At 35.4% G+C, this 23,465-nt stretch overlaps 1 protein-coding gene and 2 long non-coding RNA genes across 3 annotated transcripts; all 3 read left to right on the top strand.

Moving 5' to 3' along the window:
- Positions 1-548: 548 nt before the first annotated feature.
- LOC120459747 (B-cell receptor CD22) lies at positions 549-15,403 on the top strand. Its single transcript, XM_089132645.1, has 13 exons — positions 549-588; positions 3,498-3,842; positions 3,941-4,189; positions 4,284-4,526; positions 4,610-4,686; positions 11,952-12,342; positions 12,441-12,689; positions 13,130-13,387; positions 13,483-13,725; positions 13,809-13,899; positions 13,996-14,041; positions 14,155-14,226; positions 14,314-15,403. The coding sequence occupies exons 1-13, from the start codon at positions 549-551 to the stop codon at positions 14,371-14,373; spliced, it is 2,364 nt and encodes a 787-aa protein (XP_088988771.1). The 3' UTR covers positions 14,374-15,403.
- Positions 4,783-5,880, top strand: LOC148978455 (uncharacterized). Its single transcript, XR_016168996.1, has 3 exons — positions 4,783-4,839; positions 4,949-5,020; positions 5,108-5,880. It is a non-coding gene; the product is annotated as an uncharacterized LOC148978455 (long non-coding RNA).
- Positions 15,404-16,597: 1,194 nt separating the features above from the next.
- On the top strand, positions 16,598-22,724 carry LOC148978454 (uncharacterized). Its single transcript, XR_016169001.1, has 3 exons — positions 16,598-17,587; positions 17,722-17,806; positions 22,363-22,724. It is a non-coding gene; the product is annotated as an uncharacterized LOC148978454 (long non-coding RNA).
- Positions 22,725-23,465: the final 741 nt, after the last annotated feature.

Here is a 23,465-nt window from a genome sequence, read left to right as displayed (position 1 = left end):
TTGATGTTGTAAATTAATAATCTTCAGATGTGCACAGATCTCATTAACACTGTTTAGAGTGAACATACAATGTTTATGATCATATTAGTGATGTTTAATGCTGTATTATAGATATATTTTGTGCTGATGATTATATTAATGCTGTATTATAGATATATTTAATGCTGATGATTATATTAATGCTGTATTATAGATATATTTTATGCTGATGATTATATTAATGCTGTATTATAGATATATTTTATGCTGATGATTATATTAATGCTGTATTATAGATATATTTTATGCTGATGATTATATTAATGCTGTATTATAGATATATTTTATGCTGATGATTATATTAATGCTGTATTATAGATATATTTTATGCTGATGATTATATTAATGCTGTATTATAGATATATTTTATGCTGATGATTATATTAATGCTGTATTATAGATATATTTTATGCTGATGATTATATTAATGCTGTATTATAGATATATTTTATGCTGATGATTATATTAATGCTGTATTATAGATATATTTTATGCTGATAAGGGTCAGAATGACTTCTCTTCCTCTGATCTTTCTGCTCATGATTCATGGTGAGTTTCTCTTATATTTCAACTTCTGAGGCGCTGAAGAAACTAGTTGCTTCTTTTTCCTTTTATTCTGATGTTTTTAGAGAAGTTTTTTTATAATTAATGAGCAGTTTTCTATGGTATGTTGATGTATTTTCTTTTGAAACAGGAAGTTTGGGCGAGGCATGTCAATGGGCTTGTCTATTTTATAAATATCCAGTACTTTTCAATTATGTCACAGTCTAGAACATGAATTGCTAATTTGCTACTTCAGTGTGGTTTAGGGGAGGCACTATCTCACTCATCAAAGCATTTGATTGGACAAAAATCGGTGTATCGCCATGCAGATCCTCCTTATTTTTGGCTTGTATTCTCAGAAGACAATATTGTTGAGGTTTATGTGTCAAAGGAATTTGTTAGAAGAAGATCTCAGAGCTGTAGAGCATTCATAGTGTTCATAGAGACCTGAACTAAAAGCCATTCAACTTTTATTAATATCACTGAAAAACAAGAACTACAACTAACCTTTAGTCACAGCCTTAGACTAAATCAGATGAAGATAAAAAGAAGACATTAAATCTGAAGATCTGAGCAGAGGAGGATTAAATGACTCCACAAACAGCATTACCAGCTTCACTTATTACTAACCAGACTGACTTTATTTCTGTCAGACTTCTACAGAAGTTTTTATTGAGAATTAACAGAGGTTTAGATGTTGATGGTTTAGTCACCATTTAAAAATCACCATCATGATGAACAGTGTTTCCTTTAGTTGGGCAATTTGACTGTTAACTACTTATGTGATTGTATGGTCTTTGTAACAGTGATTAGTAAAACACGTAATTTGATGTAAATAAAGCTAAAACCAAATATGTTCTGGAGATAAGCCTACAGTTTACAACATAATAAAGGACAAAATTCAATTTACCAAAATAAAATTACCAAAAGTTGTAATATGTTAATAGTTTTTTTAAATAAAATTCATTTTTGTTTATACATATTGGACATCAAGCTGATTAGTTTTATATATATATATATATATATATATATATAGGGAAAAGAATCTTTGGACAAAAACACAGACATCAAGACTCCACATATGAATCTCAACAATGGTGAAATGCTTTATGCCGTACCATAGTTTAAAACTCTTGGCCCCCAGCATGCATTGTAACAAGAAGCATGTCACCATTGTTGAGATTCATATGCTGATTCATGATGTCTGTTTGTTTCTAAAAAAAACGTAATGATTTTCAAAAACTGTCTGCAATGCATATAAAAATTCAGAATGTCTGTGTCAAGATAGGTGAAAGTTAATTATTAAAAAAATATTACAACTTTTGGTCAGGGATAAGATCAGAGAACCATTCTATTTTTTTATTATTATGAAGACTACTATACCTGAACACCTTTGTTCAATGTTTCCTTTGTAACAAACTATGCGCTTACATAAGAAATGTACAGTTCTAAGATAATGAAAATCATGCAGTTAACAAACCCATGCATTAATCTATGCAAAAACGTATGTTAAAGCAACGATTACATGTGGTTATCATAATGATTATATGGGAGATTTGGCAGTTGTGTGATGATTCAGAGTTGGCGTCATCTGAAGTCCTCGCAGGCGCCGACGTCATGTCTTCAAAGGTTATTCACAGGTCATCTAATATCTGTGAAAGACCTGGGACACAATCTTAACCAAATTTAAAACTGTGAGAAACCACAGACAGTCTAGTTTCCATTACCCTTCAAATTGTGCAAATCGAAATTGAAAATGTGTCCAATGGAAACATGTCCATTTTGCAAAAACACCCATTTATCGCAAAAAAACCTTTTACGCACACATGAGGTGTTTTTTTCAGGCAATTCAAAAAAGACATATTTCGCAAAACTGCAATGGAAACAGTTTTTGCTCGTTTACAGTCACCTGACATAGATGACGCGGTGTGTTTGGACAGAATATGAGACAGAGTTATTTATTAAATTCACGAATTACAGGAATACTGGATTCTAAACCTCAAAGAAACACCACAATCACAAGCTGAAATGAGGAGAAACAGCAGAAACTCTTCATATTAGCCGCTCAAAGTATAAGAGTCTTTCCTTGTCATCGATGCTTGGATAACACACACACACACACACACTCCTTCCATTAATAATAACAATGGCCAGTGGCTGGGATATGCATAAAACTACCAATGTCTGTCACCATGATGTTTGGAATGGCTTATCATGAGAGGAAAAAAAGGCGTTTTAGACGCATAACATCTATTAATGGAAGCGTTGTCATTTCGCAATAGTTTTTTGTCAACATTTAGAAAAAATCGCAAAAATCTTGTGCAAATCTGTAATGGAAACGTGCCTACAGACAATTCAGCATATAATCCTCCAAATGCAGATATTAGAAGCTTCGTCTGGACTGCGAGATCACACACCTCTCGGCTGTATGACATTTTCGCGTTAAGAAGACTTGTGAGATCAATCGTGACTTGATAAGAAAAAAGTTTTAGTTTTACAGGAAGAAAAACAAAGGACAAAGAGTGAACATGATTACAGCAAATTCCGAATGTCAGATTCAAAATATAGAATGTTTGATCTGTGGCAAGAGAATATTTTTAGCAAATATAATAAATTAACATCAAATAACATTTTTTTTTTTTTTTTTTTTTGAAAACTAGATCACCTGATTATTTTTGTGGAGTTGCTTAATCCTCTGCTGAGATTTTCACAGATTTAATGTCTTTTGTTTTGAGTGGATTTCATCTAAGACTGTGACTGAAGTCAGTTGTAGTTTTTGTGTTTCTCTCTTTTTTTTTTGGAGGACTAATGAGAAATAGTCCTCGAATATCTGTACGTAATTTATAGCAGTTTTCATGGTCTGTTGTAATTTATAAAACAACATTTTCATCTTCTGTATGAATGTTATGTTTCAGGAGTTTGTAGCCAGTGGGATTGGAGTGTGATTTACAGTCCTCCACACATCTGTGCACTAAAGGACTCAACAGTGATAATGAGATGCACTTATACATACCCTACTGGATATAAGATCGAGAAAGTGTTCTGGACCAAAACACTGGTAAAAGATGATGACGAGTTTCCAGATCTGTCTAATGATCCTGAATACAATCAGAGGCTTCAGTATCTGGGAGATAAACAGCAGAACTGCACCGTCAGACTGAGTCATGTGACACTGAAGGATTCACGCATGTACTTTTTCAGATTCACCACTGATCAAGACAAATGGATTGGTGCTCCAGGAGTGACTCTTACTGTCACAGGTGACTTTGATGAGGTTTATCTCTTCTTCTGTGCATTATGTTGAATAATAATCAGTGTGTGACAGCAGCACTAGATATAATGTGTGTGTTGTGTTCAGATCTTCAGGTGGAGTCTCCTGAGAGAGTGACAGAGGGAGATTCAGTCAGTCTGACATGTAAAAGCAGCTGCGCTCTGACTGACAGAGCAACATTCATCTGGTACAGAAACTCACTGAAGATATTAACTGAGAGTAAATTCAGTAACACACTCATCCTCAATCCAGTAAGAAGAGAGGATTCAGGCAGATATAGCTGTGCTGTAGACGGACACACACACGTCTCTCCTGATGTTCACCTCAATGTCATGTGTGAGTACAGATTCATGAGTTATTTAAAAAAAAAAAAAATTGGAGATTGAGTTTGAATGAGATGATTTGAGGTTTTCATTTTTGTCCTTTTTAGACCCACCAAAGAGCATCTCAGTGTCCATCAGTCCATCTGGTGTAATAGTGGAGGAAGATTCAGTGACTCTGAAGTGCATCAGTGACTCAAATCCTCCTGCTCTGAACTTCAGCTGGTTTAAGGAGAATGAAAGCTCAGCTGTTGGATCTGGACAGAGTTTCAGTGCACTACAGAGTGGACGCTTCTACTGTCAGGCTCACAATCAACATGGATCTCAGAGATCAGACGCTGTAACTGTCACAGGTGAAGCTTTTATTAACACACTCCTGTATCTTCACATCATTCATCAGTTTGGAGAGTTAATCATGATGATCTTCCTCTTTCAGTTCATCATGTTGCTGGTAGGAATGTGATTGTGATCATAGCGACATCTGGAGGAGTATTCATCATCATCATCATCCCGTTTAAAATGTGAATTAAATAATAAAGAGTATAAATATAATTTACTTAAAAATAATGCAGAAGGAAATGTCCATATTATAAATGAATTCTGTTTCATTTTTTTGACAGTACGAGAAAAATAATTAACAGACAATCTGCAGTACACAAAAGTGAGGTGAGCTGATCAAAGAACTACAGAATAAACTCTCTCTCTCTCTCTCTCTCTCTCTCTCTCTCTAATATATATATATAAATATAATATATTTCTCTCTGTTTCCCTATAGGACGATGATCCAGGCTCATATGCAGCTCTTGACCTCAAGACCAGATCATCTGACGTCTACGACACACTCGCAGTAAATTAAATATCAAAAACTTCAAGTACAAAAGAGTGTGTTCGTTTAAAACCCGGGTAATAAATAACCAATGTGTTTTTCCCATAGACTGTCCATCCCAGACCTGATGTTCATCAGTCAGACTCTTGTGAATATGAGAATCCATAAGCCAGAAATCCTCAGGTCTTCTCCATATCACCAATGAAGAAGAAAATGTCAATAGATTCAAGTTAGTGTAATCCTTCGAGGAATGAAAATTAATTTACTATATACAGTATGAATGATCAATATATTAAATGTTTTAACAGTAGATTTGAATAATATATTGTGCTAATATATTGCAGGACATTGAATAATAAATAACGAATTGCCGCTTTTCATATATTTAAAAATATGTGACATTTACTAATATATCGTAATGTTTGTAGTTTTATATTCAGCAACTTCATAATATATGCATATGTGGTCAGAAATGGTACTGCATGTTTAAATATTGCAGATATACTTTTTCAACTATTTATGTTAAATGTTTAATATTTTCAAGCTAATTAACGAAAATCACGCCTGCATGTACTAACTAACTAAAGTGTTTAGTCAATACACACTGTGCTGAGAAGCGCACAATTACTTCTAAAATACAGTCATTTCAGTATTGATGATAGTTGGCCAATGATCAACCGGACCACAAGCTCCATCACAAAAACTCAGACATACCAGAAAAACTTTTTAATTTAAAAATAATAGAACATTATATGACCCCAATTGAAACTGAAACTGTGTGACTGCACACATAAAACATAAACTTTGTACTTCGAAGACAATCTTTGTTGTAAATCTGTTTTGAGTTAAGTTGTTTTTCAAATAATCTGCGAGAGAGTCTGCGAGAGTCACTAGTCTGCGAGAGAGGAATGGAGACGGCAGATACACCGAGCAGGATAAGAGGACTCTACTCGAGCCATAGACATATACACTAGACCTCACCTTGGCTTCGGCAGTTCATTGGAACGAATGCGTCAATAGAGCCGCCATCTTGAAACAGGGGAGCCCCTCCACTTTAATGCATCAGACACAGGTCTAACGGAAATAAAATCACCATAAATCATCATGAATGCGATTTTTCTTGTTTTTTTGGTTTGTTCCAATGGTCAGACATGTATTTATCATTGATTCCAGAAAGAAAAAAAAATTTTTTTTTTTTTTAAAAACATTCTTCCTAGTTCAGATTTCATCCATGAACATCATACGCTGCACAAAAGTCCGCCACCATCAATGAATTCGACGTTAAGGCAGAGATAGCAGCGTTACCTAGCTACTTCCTATGACAAGACCCCTGTTCCAAGATGGCGGCGGTTTTGACGCATGCTTAGAACCCCAAGGTGAGGTCTAGTGTATATGTCTATGTACTCGAGCAACATGATGCTGCAGTCTCACTATTAGCAGGAGCATTAGCAGCGACGGCGGTCGGAGCAACAGTAGGAACAGCAATAGTGATGGGATCAGTCGCAGGAGCAGCGGTCGGAAGCAGGACTCGCAGCTTCAGTGGGAGCAGCTGGGAAAGCAACAGTAATGGGAGCAGCTGGAGGTGCGGCTCTGGCTCTGGCAACAGCAGTTAGTGCTGGAGTATATTGGTGGTACGCTAAATAATGAATATTGTAATTATTACCACAGTTTCGTAGCCTGACTTCGTCATACTCACATTCTTGTCGGAATATGAGTCTGAAACTGCCCCGTAGGGCTTTGATTATGAGGTGTGTCTTAACCCTCTGGGGTTGTTCGGCTCAAATGGACCCGAAAAATTTAATTTTTTATTTTTTTTTAAATCACAGCTTGCTCGGAAAGGTCCGAAATTTGGTGACTTTGTTGGTATTTGGTATTTGAACACCCCAAAAAATTGGGGACAGGATGTGAATAGTCTAAGTGGTTGTAAAAAAAATAGTCACACTTGGGGTGTTCGGGTCCAAATGGACCCGCATGCAAAATGAATGGGAAATTGGCAAAAATGTGAAAATAGTGAGTTTTTTTTGTGCGTACAATCTACAAATCAGCCACGATCTTGAAAAAAAGCACACAACAGTGAAGAGGTGAATCTATAAAACATCAAGAGTGCAAAACAGACACATCCAGACACACTTTTATACACAAACACACCAAAAAATTCAGATTATACATGTGTTTTGCATTTTTAAAATGCTCAGTTTGTCCACCAGATGGCATCCATCTCATTTTAAAAATTGCTTTTATGAGGCCTAGGCTTGACTCTAAAATGAAATACAGCTTTAAAAAAAAAAAAAAAAAAATTCTATTATGTTCAATGGGGGGAAATTTTGTCATAATTATGGCATCAATACTAATTATACATTTTTATTTTTATTTTTTAAATTTTTCTCAAAACACCAAAAAAGAAAAGAAAAAATATTATAAAAAACGAGTTAAATATGAATCCCGCCCTATGGGTCCATTTGGACCCGAACACCCCGAGTGTGACTCTGAAACGAACAATCCCAGAGGGTTAACCGAACCAGGAAAAAAAAAAAACTCTGCACTCAATTGGATAGTCGGTAGATCTACAACCAATCACAGCAACGCAGTAAGTCAGCTACTTTGCATACAGTTGTCAACTACAGAACGTAGCCTAACTTTATTTATGTTAGAAGTTAAATAACGATTGTTGCTTCTTTCACTTACTCCTCCATGAGTGCGACCAAAGGAGAAACCACAACGACCACAGGCTTTTCACTACGTCCCCTCTCTTAGCCAGCTAATAAAAGTTACACTTTTGCCGAATCATGTAGGAAGGACGGCAAAAATATCATTCCGATCGACAAATGCCTTGATTGCAGTTTTCTGTTTGTCTATTAAAATGAATGCGCTGTCGATTTATTTTACAAAAGGCGCGACAGCGGAATCTATACATCTCAATTCTCCAGCTGCAGTCAACTTTGACAAGCGCTCTTTGATAACGTGATGATTACGTCCCTGCAGATCATCTGTCCATCATCGTATAAAGCCCACTCTGGCAATTTGATTGGCCCGAAAATCTTTTGCCTGATCATAATTACTCCTCAATGGATCGAGTCCAGACCGAACTTCCCCACCAAAAAATGTTGTGGGCGGAGTTCGGGCTGGCATCCAGGCTAACAGTTTCATATTCCTTAGAAATGTTTTCCAGTGTTAAACAAAAGAGCCTTTAAATGAAAAAAGTTTTGATGTGTTAATTCCAGAACACAAGGCATTTTCTTTAATTATAATCATTGGTGTTTGAGGGCTCCCCTCCTGTGGCTGTTTATGGTACTGCAGACAGTGTATTTTGCCCCTATTCTCTTGCTGTAGTAGATTTGCTGCTGTTCGTTTTCTGGCGTTTCAGTTCATTAACAGATTAATTGTGATGATAATATGTTTTATTAATTCTCAGTTTCTTTTATTCATGCATTTGAACAAATATACAATGCTTTTAACACTTTAACACAGTTGTTGAGATTGTAATAAAATGTATTGAGGTTAGACCTACATGTACGTCACACGTGAACTTTATTTTGGTCATTGTGTCTATATCTTAAAGTTTCAATGTGTAAAATATTTTTGAGGATCTATTAACAGAAGTGCAATATGACATCCATAACTATGGGTTTCAGCGGTGTAATGTTTTTATTACAGTAGAATGATACTTTTATATCGACATAACCGCGGTCCGCCCCTTCTATGAGAGTCGACATATTGTGTCGTCATGTTTCTACAGTAGCCGAACGCAAACACACAGAGCACGCTTCATCACTACCTTGTAAGAGAAGCAGCAGAAAGCTGGAAGCTAGCCATAAACACCGTGAGTAGTGACTTTCCCCTTGTCAGTGGTGTAAAATATGTAGTTGGACAATGCAGCAATGCATGATGGGAGCCATGAATGAGTTTTGATTGGCGGCACCCTGAATGCACTGCAACATTCTTTATTATTGTCACCATTGTTGAGATTCATAGGCAAATTATTGATGTCTTTGTCTTAAAAAAAATTGAAGAGAAGTAAAAAAAAATTGTGTTGGAGAAACTTTTAAGAAATTAAATTGAATACATTGTATGCGTTATAAATACTATGCTGTGCAAGGTCACTGCTGCTATAATTAATAAAGTAAACCTAACTCAGAAATTAGGCTCTATATGAATTCAGTGATTCAGGTCAAATGAGTTGTGAGTTAATGATTGAAACACAACCATCAGACCACCTTGTCTATTTGTTCATCTGGCTGTTATAACTCATGTGGCCAAACATGATCTAAAGTTAAAGAATTAAGGGTCAAGAGCCCAACTAAAGCAAACACTGATCTCCATAATGGTGACTTAAAAGACACGTTTTTCTCCTTCAGTGATTCTGCTTGTTATCATCAGGTGTCTTCAATGATGCTCAATCATCACTCAATTATTCATTTAATTATCTCATTAACTTTAACACTGCTTTAATGTTCATTTAACACTCTGCTCAGAGTTTATATAATTCACACTTTGTGATAATTTAATTTCCTCTCTATATGATCATGTTGTGAGTGCCTGTGGCTGGATATTATGAGGAAGCTAAGCTAGCGTTTAAATCATGGGTGTTGGCTGGTAGACCAAGGCAAGGGCCGCTGTTTGAACAAAAGAAAAATGCTAATGCAGCATATAAACATGCTGTTAGATTTATTAATAAAAATGAGCAGGCTATGAGGGCAGAATCTATGGCCGAGGAAGGTAATGGATAACCACACTACTGAATTTTGGAAGGAGGTAAAGTGTCTTAACAAATGTAGTATACCACCACCCCTTGCACTGTAGATGGTGTATCAGGGGTTGAGAATATTGCAGAGATGTGGAGACAGCACTACATGACCTTGTTTAATTGTGTTAAAAGTGATATTTATATGTCTGACAATATTGAGTGTGCTGATTTTAAGGCAATTTTTTCACATGAGGTATCATGCACAATAAATAAGCAAGTGGGTTGGATCACATCACTGCCGAGCACATTACACTAGCCCCCTTACTTGGTATATGTTTTAATTCCTTTTTAATTCATGGCTTCCTTCCGGACTCAATGATATCTGTCTTGCTTGTGCCGGTGATCAAGGATAAGTCCGGTAAGGTTGGTTGCTCTGATAACTACAGACCAATAGCCCTTGCCAGTGTATTGTCTAAAGTTTTTGAAAGCATCCTGTTGAGCAGAATTGTGGACGTTATCCCATCTACTGACAATCAATTTGGTTTTAAACCAAATACCTGTTAATACAACCCGGTCTCATCCCAAGACGTCATATAACTGACGTTTTGGGACGTCTTTTGACCATACGTCAATATTCGCCTTTTTAGGGCCCCCTTAAACGTCAGTAGATGAGGTTATGGGATCCTAACTCTACCCCGGACCTAAACCTAACCCGTCACCTAACTGACGTTAAAGGTAAAGCGTCAGTTGTATGACGGCCCGGGATCGCCATCTACCGACGTTTAAGGGGGCCCTAAAAAGGCGGATATTGACGTATGGTCAAAATACGCCCCAAGACGTCAGTTATATGACTTTTTGGGATGAGACTGTGTTAGTTAATACCTATCAAGATAAGAACTCCTCAGTTTTAATGAGTTTTATTGATGCCTCAAAAGCTTTTGACCGTGTCAATCATTATAAGTTATTTGACAAAATGAGTAAGAGAGGTGTTTCTAAATGTATTGTGAGAATTCTGTCCTTCTGGTATGCCAACCAGTCGATGTTTATAAAATGGGGTCACTGTGTTTCTGCCCCTTTTGGGGTCAGGAACAGGGTCAGACAAGGTGGAATCCTCTCTTGTCTGAAATTGAAATGAAATTGAAATGAAATTTCATGTACAAATGTATATGTCGGTTGAATAACTCAGAGAATTATATAATTGTGGCTTTGACCAATATCAAATTTAGCACTACACGGTATGTGTCCAAGTTATGGAAGCATTGGTATAGTTGTCTTTATATATATATATATATATATATATATATATATATATATATATATTGTATTATATTGTGTGTACTGTCTTATTTGTCTGTCTTTTTTATTTGGACCGGTGAGAAAGTTTATTATTATTATTATTATTATTAATACTGGGGATTTTGCTGTGTGCCATGTTTAAACTTTTCTTCCGCTCTCAGCACTGGTTGAAGTGTCATATCCTCGAGTTAAATATAACGTGTATACCACATAAAAACCCAACACTGGATTAATTTAGTTCATTTGTCACTGGCCATGAGTGTTGGTGAAACGGGTAAGAGCATCACTTACTAATCGATCTTTACATTCAAAAGTGCTTGTGTTAATGCAGTCAGTCATTCGGTTGCTGTAGATCTGATGAGCTTCAACACCATTAGTAACTAAAGAAAAACGGATGATTATTTCTATGGATGAAGCTCATATGATTCCTGACATGAGAAATATCTTTTGTTCATATAATTACCAGTTCATTTACACAATCTGATGTTGTGAATTAATAATCTTCAGATGTGCAAAGATCTTATTAACACTAAGAGCTGTTTAGGGTGAACATACATTGTTTATGATCATATCAGTGATGTTTAATGCTGTATTATAGATATATTTATGCTGATAATGAGGGCCAGAATGACTTCTCTTCCTCTGATCTTTCTGCTCATGATTCGCGGTGAGTCTCTCTTATATTTCAACTTCTGAGGCGCTAAAGTAACTAGTTGCTTCTTGATTTTTCCTTTTATTCTGATGTTTTTAGTGAAGTTTTTTTATGATTAATGAGCAGTTTTCTGTGGTATGTGGATGTATTTTCTTTTGAAACAGGAAGTTTGGATGAGGCATGTCAGTGGGCTTGTCTATTCTATAAATATCCTGTAGTTTTCAATTACGTCTTTTTTTTTGGAGGACTAATGAGAAATAGTCCTCAGATATCTGTATGTAATTTACAGCAGTTTTCATGGTCTGTAGTAATTTATAAAACAACATTTTCATCGTCTGGATGATTTCTGTGTTTCAGGAGTTTGTAGTCAGTGGGGTGATTGGGGTGTGAGTTACAGTCCTACACACATCTGTGCACTAAAGGACTCAACAGTGATAATGAGATGCACTTATACATACCCTACTGGATATAAGATCAAGAAAGTGTTCTGGACCAAAACACTGGTAATGGATAATGAAGAGCTTCCAGATCTGTCTAATGACCCTGAATACCGTCAGAGGCTTCAGTATCTGGGAGATAAACAGCAGGACTGCACCGTCAGACTGAGTCATGTGACACTGGAGGATTCACACATGTACTATTTCAGATTCATCACTGATATAACAGATGGAAGATGGATTGGTGATCCAGGAGTGACTCTTACTGTCACAGGTGACTTTGATGAGGTTTATCTCTTCTTCTGTGCATTATGTTGAATAATAATCAGTGTGTGACAGCAGCACTAGATATAATGTGTGTGTTGTGTTCAGATCTTCAGGTGGAGTCTCCTGAGAGAGTGACAGAGGGAGATTCAGTCAGTCTGACATGTAAAAGCAGCTGCGCTCTGACTGACAGAGCAACATTCATCTGGTACAGAAACTCACTGAAGATATTAACTGAGAGTAAATTCAGTAACACACTCATCCTCAATCCAGTCAGAAGAGAGGATTCAGGCAGATATAGCTGTGCTGTAGACGGACACACACACGTCTCTCCTGATGTTCACCTCAATGTCATGTGTGAGTACAGATTCATGAGTTCTTTTTTAAATTAGGAGATTGTGTTTGAATTAGATGATTAAAGGTTGTTTGTTATTTTCCTTTTTAGATCCTCCTAGAAACGTCTCAGTGTCCATCAGTCCATCTGGTGTAATAGTGGAGGGAGATTCAGTGACTCTGAACTGCATCAGTGACTCAAACCCTCCTGCTGTGAACTTCATCTGGTTTAAAGGAGGAAAGTTTGTAGGATCTGGAAGAATCTTCAACATCTCAAAGATCAGATCTGATGACAGTGGAGAATACAAGTGCAAGTCCATCAATAAATATAGAGAGAAATACTCTGATACTGTGACTTTAAACGTCATGTGTGAGTTAATAATCATCTGCACATTGTTCAAAAACATAAAATTCATAATTTTCTAATATTTTTTGTGAATTTTCATTTTTTTTGTCTGTTTTAGACCCACCAAAGAGAGTCTCAGTGTCCATCAGTCCGTCTGGTGTAATAGTGGAGGGAGATTCAGTGACTCTGAACTGCATCAGTGACTCAAACCCTCCTGCTCTGAACTTCAGCTGGTTTAAAGGAGGAACGATTGTAGGATCTGGAAGAATCTTCAACATCTCAAAGATCAGATCTGATGACAGTGGAGAATACAAGTGCAAGTCCATCAATGAACATGGACAGAAATACTCTGATACTGTGACTTTAAACATCATGTGTGAGTTAATGATAATGATCTGCACATTGTTTAAAATGTCCAAACACATAATTTTGTAGTAGTTTTTGTGAATTTTAATTTTTTGTCTGTTTTAGATCCTCCCAGGAGCGTCTCAGTGTCCATCATTCAGTCTGGTCAGATCTGGGCAGGAGATTCAGTGACTCTGAAGTGCATCAGTGACTCAAACCCTCCTGCTGTGAACTTCAGCTGGTTTAAGGAGAATGAAAGCTCAGCTGTTGGATCTGGACAGAGTTTCAGTGCACTACAGAGTGGACGCTTCTACTGTCAGGCTCACAATCAACATGGATCTCAGAGATCAGACGCTGTAACTGTCACAGGTGAAGCTTTTATTAACACACTCCTGTATCTTCACATCATTCATCAGTTTGGAGAGTTAATCATGATGATCTTCCTCTTTCAGTTCATCATGTTGCTGGTAGGAATGTGATTGTGATCATAGCGGCTTCTGGAGGATTATTCATCATCATCATCTTCATCATCATCCTGTTAATGTAAATTTAATAATAAAGAGTATAAATATAATTTACTTAAAAATAATGCAGAAGGATATGTCCTTATTATATATGAATTCTGTTTCTTTTTGACAGTACGAGAAAAATAATTAACAGACAATCTGCAGTACACAAGTGTGAGGTGAGCTGATCAAGAACTACAGAATAAACTCTCTCTCTCTCTCTCTCTCTCTCTCTCTCTCTCTCTCTAATATATACAGTAAATATAATATATTTCTCTCTGTTTCCCTATAGGACGATGATCCAGGCTCATATGCAGCTCTTGACCTCAAGTCCAGATCATCTGACGTCTACGACACACTCGCAGTAAATTAAATATCAAAAACTTCACGTGTAAAATAGTGTGTTCATTCAAAACTCAGGTAATAAATAACCAATGTGTTTTTCCCATAGACTGTCCGTCCCAGACCTGATGTTCATCAGTCAGACTCTTCTGAATATGAGAATCCATAAGCCAGAAATCCTCAGGTCTTCTCCATATCACCATGGAAGTAAAATAATGTCAAATGTTTTTGAAACAAAAAGGATGTTGAATTGCACCAATTGAAAAAAAAAATGCATTGCGTTAACCATGCTTGCATTTTAATCCATTGTATTTTTAAGGCAAGCATTTTTGTATGGGCTGAAATTCAACATGGTTGAATATTTAAGCTGTGAATATTTCAATTAAAAACATTTCAAACACATTTTCATTATTAAAAATTCAATAATCCATATTCACCTTTAATATTTCATATTCACGCCTTCACAGCTAGGACGTCATTTGCTGAAATGGACAGAGCGATGAGTAGCAAAAAACATTTGACATTATTTTACTTCCATAGAAGAAAATGTCAATAGATTCAAGTTAGTGTAATCCTTCGAGGAATGAAAATTAATTTACTATATACAGTATGAATGATCAATATATTAAATGTTTTAACAGTAGATTTGAATAATATATTGTGCTAATAAATTGCATTGAATAATACATAAGGAATTGCCGCTTTTCATATGTTTAAAAATATGTGACATTTACTAATATATCGTAATGTTTGTAGTTTTATATTCAGCAATACACTTCATAATATATAGATGTTTATGTGGTCAGAAATGGTACTGCATGTTTAAAATATTGCTTTTATAACTATTTACATTAAAATGTTTCATATTTTCAAGGTAATTAACGAAAATCACCCCTGCATGTACTAAAGTATTTATCCAATACACTATCACTGTGCTGAGAAGCGCACAATTACTTCTAAATTACAGTCGTTTTAGTATTGATGATATTTGGCCAATCGATATTTGACCACAAGCTCAGACATACCAGAATAACTTTTTAATTTAAAAATAATTGGACATATGACCCCAGTTAAAACTGAAACTGTGTGAATGCACACATAAAACATAAACTTTGTACTTTGAAGACAATCTTTATTGTAAATCTGTTTTGAATTAAGTTTTTTTTCTTCAAATAAACGTTTCAGAGTCAGTGATGTTAGATTGTGCGTATGTATTTTTATTTAGGGTGACCAAATGTCCTGTTTTCACATCCGGTATGAACAGCCAATCGTTAGTAGGACTCCTACAGGTGTAAAACAACAAAAGAAGAAAAAAAAAGTGAAATACTGATTATGTTAAAATATAACTAACACCAACAAATCACCGTTTTCCATTTGGATCGGCGTTCGTAGATCGACTGGTAGAGTCTATTTTTCAAAGATGGCTTCTTCCTGTATTCGCGAAGTTGACTGTATGTATAAAATATCTTCTTATTAAACTGTATGGACACTGACAAAGTTCTCAATGCTTCGGTTTGAATGTAGGGACCCTTATTATTCTGTCATGTTACCGTGGGGCTGTTTTGAGCCTTTTTAGTGGTAATAACAAGCGATTTTTATTTATCATTACTCTATGCCCTATATACTAGCATTATAGTAGCGTTATCAGGCTAAACTGTTTTTAGAGATAAAACTATTTACATTCGGCAATCATGAAAACAAATCTCAGATAACGGTTGACTAGGTAACAATGTGTAATTAGACTAAAGGTTCATTTAGCGGTCTCCACGTTGACAGCATGTTGGATGGATCTGTGCAGCGCTGTTATGATACTAACCATTCAATACACAGACTGGTCCGCTGTCAATGTGTTTGCGAGAGAGAGAGAGAAAGAGAGAATATGTGCTGCACGCAACTCTGCAGTCAATTACAACTTTTCCCATCTTAAATTGTTAAAAACACGGAAATCAATATGTGGCGGTCAGCGCTGATAATGTGGTGGGCTGCCACTAATAAATGTATGGGAAACACTGTACCGGTTATCACTCAGATAAACACAGCTAGGCTATTTTAATACCACCGTCTCCCTCATAGGAATTCCTATGAGGGAGACGGTGGTATTAAAATAGCCTAGCTGTGTTAAACGTTTTTATTTTTTAAAAATTGCGTTTGCTCCCTAGGTCAGGTCGCACCCCACAGCTCAACAACCTGCTCATCACCTTAACTTTCACTGCATTTGTAGTCAATGCCATATTATCCAGTGAACACTAATAAAAGAACAGAACGGAAGTTAACTTTGGGCTAGCTCATCACCATGGCAACGCGTCTGATGAAAGCGTCTATAGAATAGACATCGTCCCAATTCGCTTACTTATACTACGCCCTAAAAGTATGTACTCTTTTTGTGAGTGTGTAGCAAAAAAAGTAGGCAAGCTTTGGGACATACTATCACGTCATCTTTAACGGACAGCTCTGTGCATCCTGGCACCGTAAACTGCCCTGTCAATCATATTGTCACAGTTAAAATCCTCCATTCTATCTAATTTTATTTCCTACCGTTTCGAAGAGCACGTTCATCTGCCAGTTGTGGGTCTTTCATGCTCTCCTCGTGTTTGCAATTTGAATATAATGATGCATTTAAAACGTAATGGCTTAACGTGTCTTTACAAAAGTTCACAATGCTGCTGCAAATGCAATATAATGTGGACAACATTGAATAAATTCATTCTCGCCAGGTTAGATACTGATAATTAATCACTCAAAGCTCTTTATCTAAACCTCTCTACACAACCGCGGGGACTCGCGCGTCCTCCGTATCGAGTACGTGTCTGTAGATTTTTAACACTTTTTACTCGTGTTTGTAGTTCTAACCGAATCCTCGTCCAACGCGCAATGGTTTGTGGGCAATATCAGCCGTTAGAGTGTGCATCGATCTACACTTCGGATTCTGAGCGGAAAAAGTAGACCATCCGGGTATCTTTGAAACACTCATTTCAACATACTACGATTTGGGACGTACTAATTCTATTTTCGAATACTATTTAGGACGGATAGTATGCGAATGGTTTCAAAGATCATTAATTTGACACTTAAATCACGTGACTTTGGCAGTTTGATACAGGCTCTGAATCACTTCTGAATCACTCACTGAATCATCAAATAATGATTCGTAAATGTTTCGAAGCGTGTTCGAAGCTTCGAAAGCCCTCTCATCACCAATGGAGACTCATCAGGGCACTTGTACTGTTACTGTAGCAGAATATGCAGAATATTGTTGTATATGGGGCACATATTGGTGACGCAACAATACCTCGTGCGATGTGCGAACAGCGCCATCTAGAGAAGCACATTTGCCGCTGACGGGGTCGGGTGTGCTCTCTCTCGCTCATCTGACGAACGTGCTGGTAAGAACATTTTGAAGTGTATTTGACTATGTAATCGACTTATTTCATGAGATAAACAATGTTTAAGTGAAATGAAAAGCTGTGATGTCATGAAATTGAATGTAGTTAATTGCTTGAGTGTTTTTGCTTACTAGCTTTCTCCGTGCTGTATGAGACTGAGGGGGAGAGACGTGTATCCCACGAAAAAAAGAGTATTAATTGTGCTCTGTATTTCTGCAGGTATGTTAAACTGTTTATTGTGTTTATTGTTGAGAAATGGGTACCACTTTACGGTAAGGGTACATGAATTATCATGAATTCATGTATAAATTAATGCATGAATTATGCATTCATTCATGCATTATTTCTCATGAATCATCAGGAACTAACACAAGTTCAACGTTTTTCATTCATGACTTCATGAATGAACAACACCTTAATTAAAACATTAACTAAGATGAGCACATCATCATGAATTATGATTTATTACACATAATCATGATATTTTCTTTGTTCTAAGTCTAGGTCAGTGACCTAGTCACCACTTTAGTTGAGGGGCCACACACATGATGAAGTCATTAATAGATTAATGCTTAGTTAATGATGACTATTGGACAGACACCATAATAGACCAATCACAGCTCATAGCACACAGATTCTGTTAATCAAATACAGAAGTCATCATTAACTAAGCATTATCTATCAATGACTTCATCATGTGTGTGGCCCCTCAACTAAAGTGGTGACTAGGTCACTGACCTAGACAAAGAACAAAGAAAACATCATGATTATGTGTAATAAATCATAATTCATGATGATGTGCTCATCTTAGTTAATGTTTTAATTAAGGTGTTGTTCATTCATGAAGTCATGAATGAAAAATGTTGAACTTCCTGATGATTCATGAGATATGAATGCATGAATGAATGCATAATTCATGCATTAACTCATACATGAATTCATGATAATTGATGTACCCGTACCGTAAAGTGTTACCGAGAAATGTTTGAAATGTGTTTGATATCAGGTTTAAATGTGTTTGATACATGCAAAAAAGTGAGGTCTGTATGCAAAAGTGATGTGATTCTGCAATTAATCCATCACATTAATAGAAAATAAACACAACCAGAGTAAAACTGCTACACTCAAAGTGGTTTCCCGGAGATGACGGGACAAAGTGCGTGAACTAGCTTCAACACTCATAATCAGAGATTTAACTTCAGATGAGATCAGAAAATCAGACAACTTCATGACGATTGCCACCAGTAAAAAACAATAATCATAATCATCTTCAGCTGCATCATCTGATCTTTGCTTCCTTTATCACAACAAAGAAACATGTTGCCACAACAGACAGTGAATTTGAACATTAAAACAGGAGCAAAGTGCTCAGCCAAAGGGAACACCTCAGCATAATGCATTAACATTGTTTAAAATGGTTGCTTGCTATCTGGAACCACAAATAAGAAATGTGTAACATTCTTCAAACGTATTTTTTTAATGTACATCAAAAACAGACCAGACAAATTCTAAATTGAAGTACGATTTCGTCATTGATGAGCAGAAAATACCTTGTATTTTAATTAAATAGCATATTGATGTTTTCAATTCTATGTCTATAAAAAAAAATTGGGAATGGTCATAGCACTTGCATATGTTACCATAAAGTTTCATTGCTTCTATTGTTTTGGATAAAAGTGTATGCTTATTGATTAAATGTAAAATGTATAAATATGCAAGTGGTGTTAAAAACACAATAGCTGTCAGTGATGTTAAAACAAAAATTTCCACCAGGTGATATTTTTTTTCTTCTTCATCTAATTAAATAATGAAAAATGTTGATTTGGCTATGCAATGTCACCTCAAAAACACATGATTTCAATGCCAATTTACTTTACAACATACACCTAAAAATCTTTAGTAAAAATGTTCATTGAGTTTAATGCCATCACACTGAAAAAAAATAATATGCTTTATCTAATCAATAAAATTGTGGCAACATATTACAAGCAATGTTATTAATTAAATTGTACAAATTAGAATTAATTAGAATATTAATTTGATTAACTATTACTCAATTCTAATTTGTTCAATTTAATAAATAATATTGCTTGTAATCTGTTGCCACAATTTTATTGATTAGATTTTATTGAAAGCATATTCATTTTTACAGTGCAGAATATATTACATATATTTACACTGTAATTTATATGGCTAATAAAATTGATAAGAAACACTGAATTATAATTTTTTTATTCAGCTTTCTGGAAATAAAACCCTTCCGTGCAATGTGATAGACAATAATGTGCCTTCTCACAAATGTCAAATATAAAACCATATTTTAGATCACTGGAGGCAGATAATGTGCTTGTATATGATATTATATCAGACATGTAATAAACTTAGTCAGTTATACTGCCCATAAGATATGTGATTGGAAACTGGGCCAATTTAGATAAAAATGTATATGTTAACCAAAAATCAAATCCCTTTATATTGAAATCAAAAATGAAACCAAAAACATTATCAATATGAAGCTTTGACTTTATGATTATTGGGTTGGTCACTCGGTGCATGGAGCCATGTGACCATTATCAATTGGCCTAAAGTTTGGGCATATATAAGGTTGTTGTCAACCTAAAGAACCTTTTACTTCAATGGCATTGACCACTCATACAGTAAATTGATTGAGAATATTTCCAGATCAGCTCACTGCTTCAAATTGTGAATTTGAACTTGGGAGTCATGGGTAGTGGGAAAAGCAGAGGATGTGAGAACTGCCAGGAGAACTGCAGCGATGGATGCGGTTGCGGATGTCACGAGAGCACCAGTGTGGATGTAGAAGAAGTGCTTGACAATGTTCACAATTGCTGTGAATGTTTGAAGTGTTTGAAATGTATCTTTGATAATCTGGGATTAAGCCCTAATTGCTGTTCAGAAATGTGAGTAACATTATCTTTATAATCACAATATTAATCACTGCTTCTTACAAAATGAAAATTTTCTTAAATTCCCTCCAGAGTGCGAAACCTTAATAAATGTTTATTAAAACTGAAAGCAATATCTGCGTATAATCATGAGTGAAGCTGACACCTTTAACAGGCAATAGTTAACAGTTACAGTAATATTAATGAGAAAATATATTCGAAAAGAAAAGAAAAAACCCTTTAAGAAGCATTACAACAGCAGCATGAATTGACTTAATTCCAAATTTAAAGTAGTACAACTCTAGATAGTCTATGTAATATCTGAGAGTGTCAGATATTCAGCATGATCATCTCAATTTGCTGCTATGACCTACGTCTACTACAGCAAAATCCCCAGTGTTAAATTAACACTGAGAGTATGGCTTGTATGCTGAAACGCGTCATAGTGTTTTTATAGTGTTGATTATGACCAAGCCATAGAAATAAAGACTTTTCAACTTTTCTAAAGAGAGTTCCTTGGATGTTCTTGTTGATTTATAGGCGATCTGATGGTGTTGGTTGTGTTTTTAATATAATCATTAATTGACCTGAATCGCTGAACTCATCAAGAGCATAAATTCTGAGTTAAATTTACCTTAAGAATTTTAGCAGCACAGTCATTTTAGAACATACCATTTTAAGCCTTTTCAATGAAATCCATCTGATCAAATAAAATAAATAAAAAAATCGAATTAGCGTATTAATCTCAGCAATGGTGACAAACAGATCACCTACTCTCTCAGAAAAAAAGGTACAAAAGCTGTCACTGGGGCGGTACCTTTTCAAAAGGTACACTTTTGTACCTAAAGGGTGCATATTGGTATCTTCATGTTACACTTTTGTACCTAAAGGGTGCATATTGGTACCTTCATGGTACATATTTGTACAATTATGGTACCAATATGTACCCTTTAGGTACAAAACTGTACCTTTTTGAAAAGGTACCGCCCCAGTGACAGCTTTTGTACCTTTTTTTTCTGACAGTATGAACAGGAGCTCATTATTTATTCATGCAGCAATGCATGATGTTAGCCATGAATGAGTTTTGATTGGTGGCACCCAGAATGCACTGCAACATGCTTTATAATTGTAACCATTGTTGAGATTCACAGGCTAATTATTGATATCTGTGTATCTTAAAAAGAATTTAAAGAAAAGTAAAAATTTGTGTAAGTGAAACTTTTTTGAAATTATTTTGCAATACACCGTTAACGTTAAAAATTGTATGCTACAAGGTCACTGCTGCTATAATTATTAAAGAAAACCTAATTCAGAAATTAGGCTCAATATGAATTCAGTGATTCAGGTCAAATGATTGTGAAATATTGATTATGTTCAAACACAACCAACACCATCAGATCACCTTTTCTATTTATTCATCTGGCTGTTATAACTCGCATACAACAGCCAAACAAAATCTAAAGTCAATAATTTAAGGGTCAAGAGCCCAACTAAAGCAAACACTGATCTCCATAATGGTGACTTAAAAATTCATTTTTTTTCTCCTTCAGAGATTCTGCTTGTTAACATCAGGTGTCTTCAATAATGCTCAATCATCACTTAATTATTCACTGAATTATCTCATTAACTTTGACACTGCTTTAATGTTCATTTAACACTCTGCTCAGAGTTTATATAATTCACACTTTTAAGTGTTATTTTAACTCTGGGGATTAGAGTTTGTACGGTACAAAAACTATTACCTATGGAGAGTCCCCACAAAGGTATACAGGCGTGTGTGTGTGTGTGTGTGTGTGTGTGTGTGTGTGTGTGTGTGTGTGTGTGTTTGAGGCATAACAAACGTTTAATATTGAATCTGTTGTTTTTCAGTGAAAATGAAACTGAAGAGTGAATGGAGTCCTGCAGATGAAGCAGTTGGGACGGATTACGGCACCAATGAAACATCATTCAGTTCCTAAAGAAAATGTAATCTGCACATATTTCCAACCATAATCTCAAAATAAACTAAATAAAACATGAATTCAAAGCAGAAATTCTTTAAAAGTATGAGTGAATGAGATGCATATATTGTGTATTACTGGGGCGTCAGTATGGAATTATTTTTGTGCCAATAAAAATTAATGTAACTTTTCAAGAAACTAATGAAAATATAAATTGAAACTGACTAAAATATCTTTGAAACTGAAAAAGAATGAACCGCAAGCAATTTTTTTTGACTTTTTTGTTTTTAATACACTACTTGTTTTGCTAACTATTCCTCATATTTCGTTTACTGATAGGGCTGGGCGATATATCGCTCAATATTGTTATGCGCATCTAATCAGTAAAGCCAGTTCCTTGATTAGTAGTAAATCACCTTCACCTGCTTTCAGATGGACGATATAAGTGTTAAATTAACACTCAAGTGTGTTAAAGTGAATGAGATATTCAATGAAATATAAAATGGTCACGCATATGGCTTTGGCTGGAGTGCATTTCTAGACTGCTACAGGGCCAGCTTCAATTTTATTTTCATGAAGATGTTTCATAAAAATAAATTTCTAATAACTTTACAAAACTTTGAAGCCATTTAAAAAAAAAAGTGTCATTATGACAATAATTAATTCTACATTTACAATAAACTACCAGGTGTAAGCTTTCAAAAGAGATCATACACTCTGAGAAGAAAAGGTTCTACATAGAACCTTAAAAGGTTCTAAAGCGCTACATATTTGGAACCCCTAAAATGCAATGAGTGTGAATGATCACAAAATTGAAGAAATGGGGGTTAAAAAAATGTAATTAATCAATATCACACGAAGAGTGCCATTTCAGTTTTTATCCTCCAAAAATCTGCATGATTAAAATGGGTTTAAACAGTTTAATGAACAATAATTTAATTACAACTACAAAATGTTGCGGAATAATGTAATATATGAATGAATAATAGCCTTTAAATAACCTTTGTGTCAAAAGTGTTCTTTCTTGTAATT

Source organism: Pimephales promelas, chromosome 6 (assembly GCF_988280905.1).
Source record: "Pimephales promelas chromosome 6, fPimPro1.hap1.1, whole genome shotgun sequence".
Lineage (NCBI taxonomy): Eukaryota > Metazoa > Chordata > Actinopteri > Cypriniformes > Leuciscidae > Pimephales > Pimephales promelas.
The sequence above is the reverse complement of the archived record's forward strand: the minus strand, read 5'-3'. Positions and strand labels throughout refer to the sequence as shown.

Excerpts from the sequence above, each read along its gene's own strand:
- LOC120459747 (XM_089132645.1), top strand. The coding sequence starts at position 549 with ATGACTTCTCTTCCTCTGATCTTTCTGCTCATGATTCATG. Across the intron at positions 589-3,497 it reads CTTTCTGCTCATGATTCATG|GAGTTTGTAGCCAGTGGGAT; the intron begins GTGAGTTTCTCT and ends GTTATGTTTCAG. Across the intron at positions 3,843-3,940 it reads AGTGACTCTTACTGTCACAG|ATCTTCAGGTGGAGTCTCCT; the intron begins GTGACTTTGATG and ends TGTTGTGTTCAG.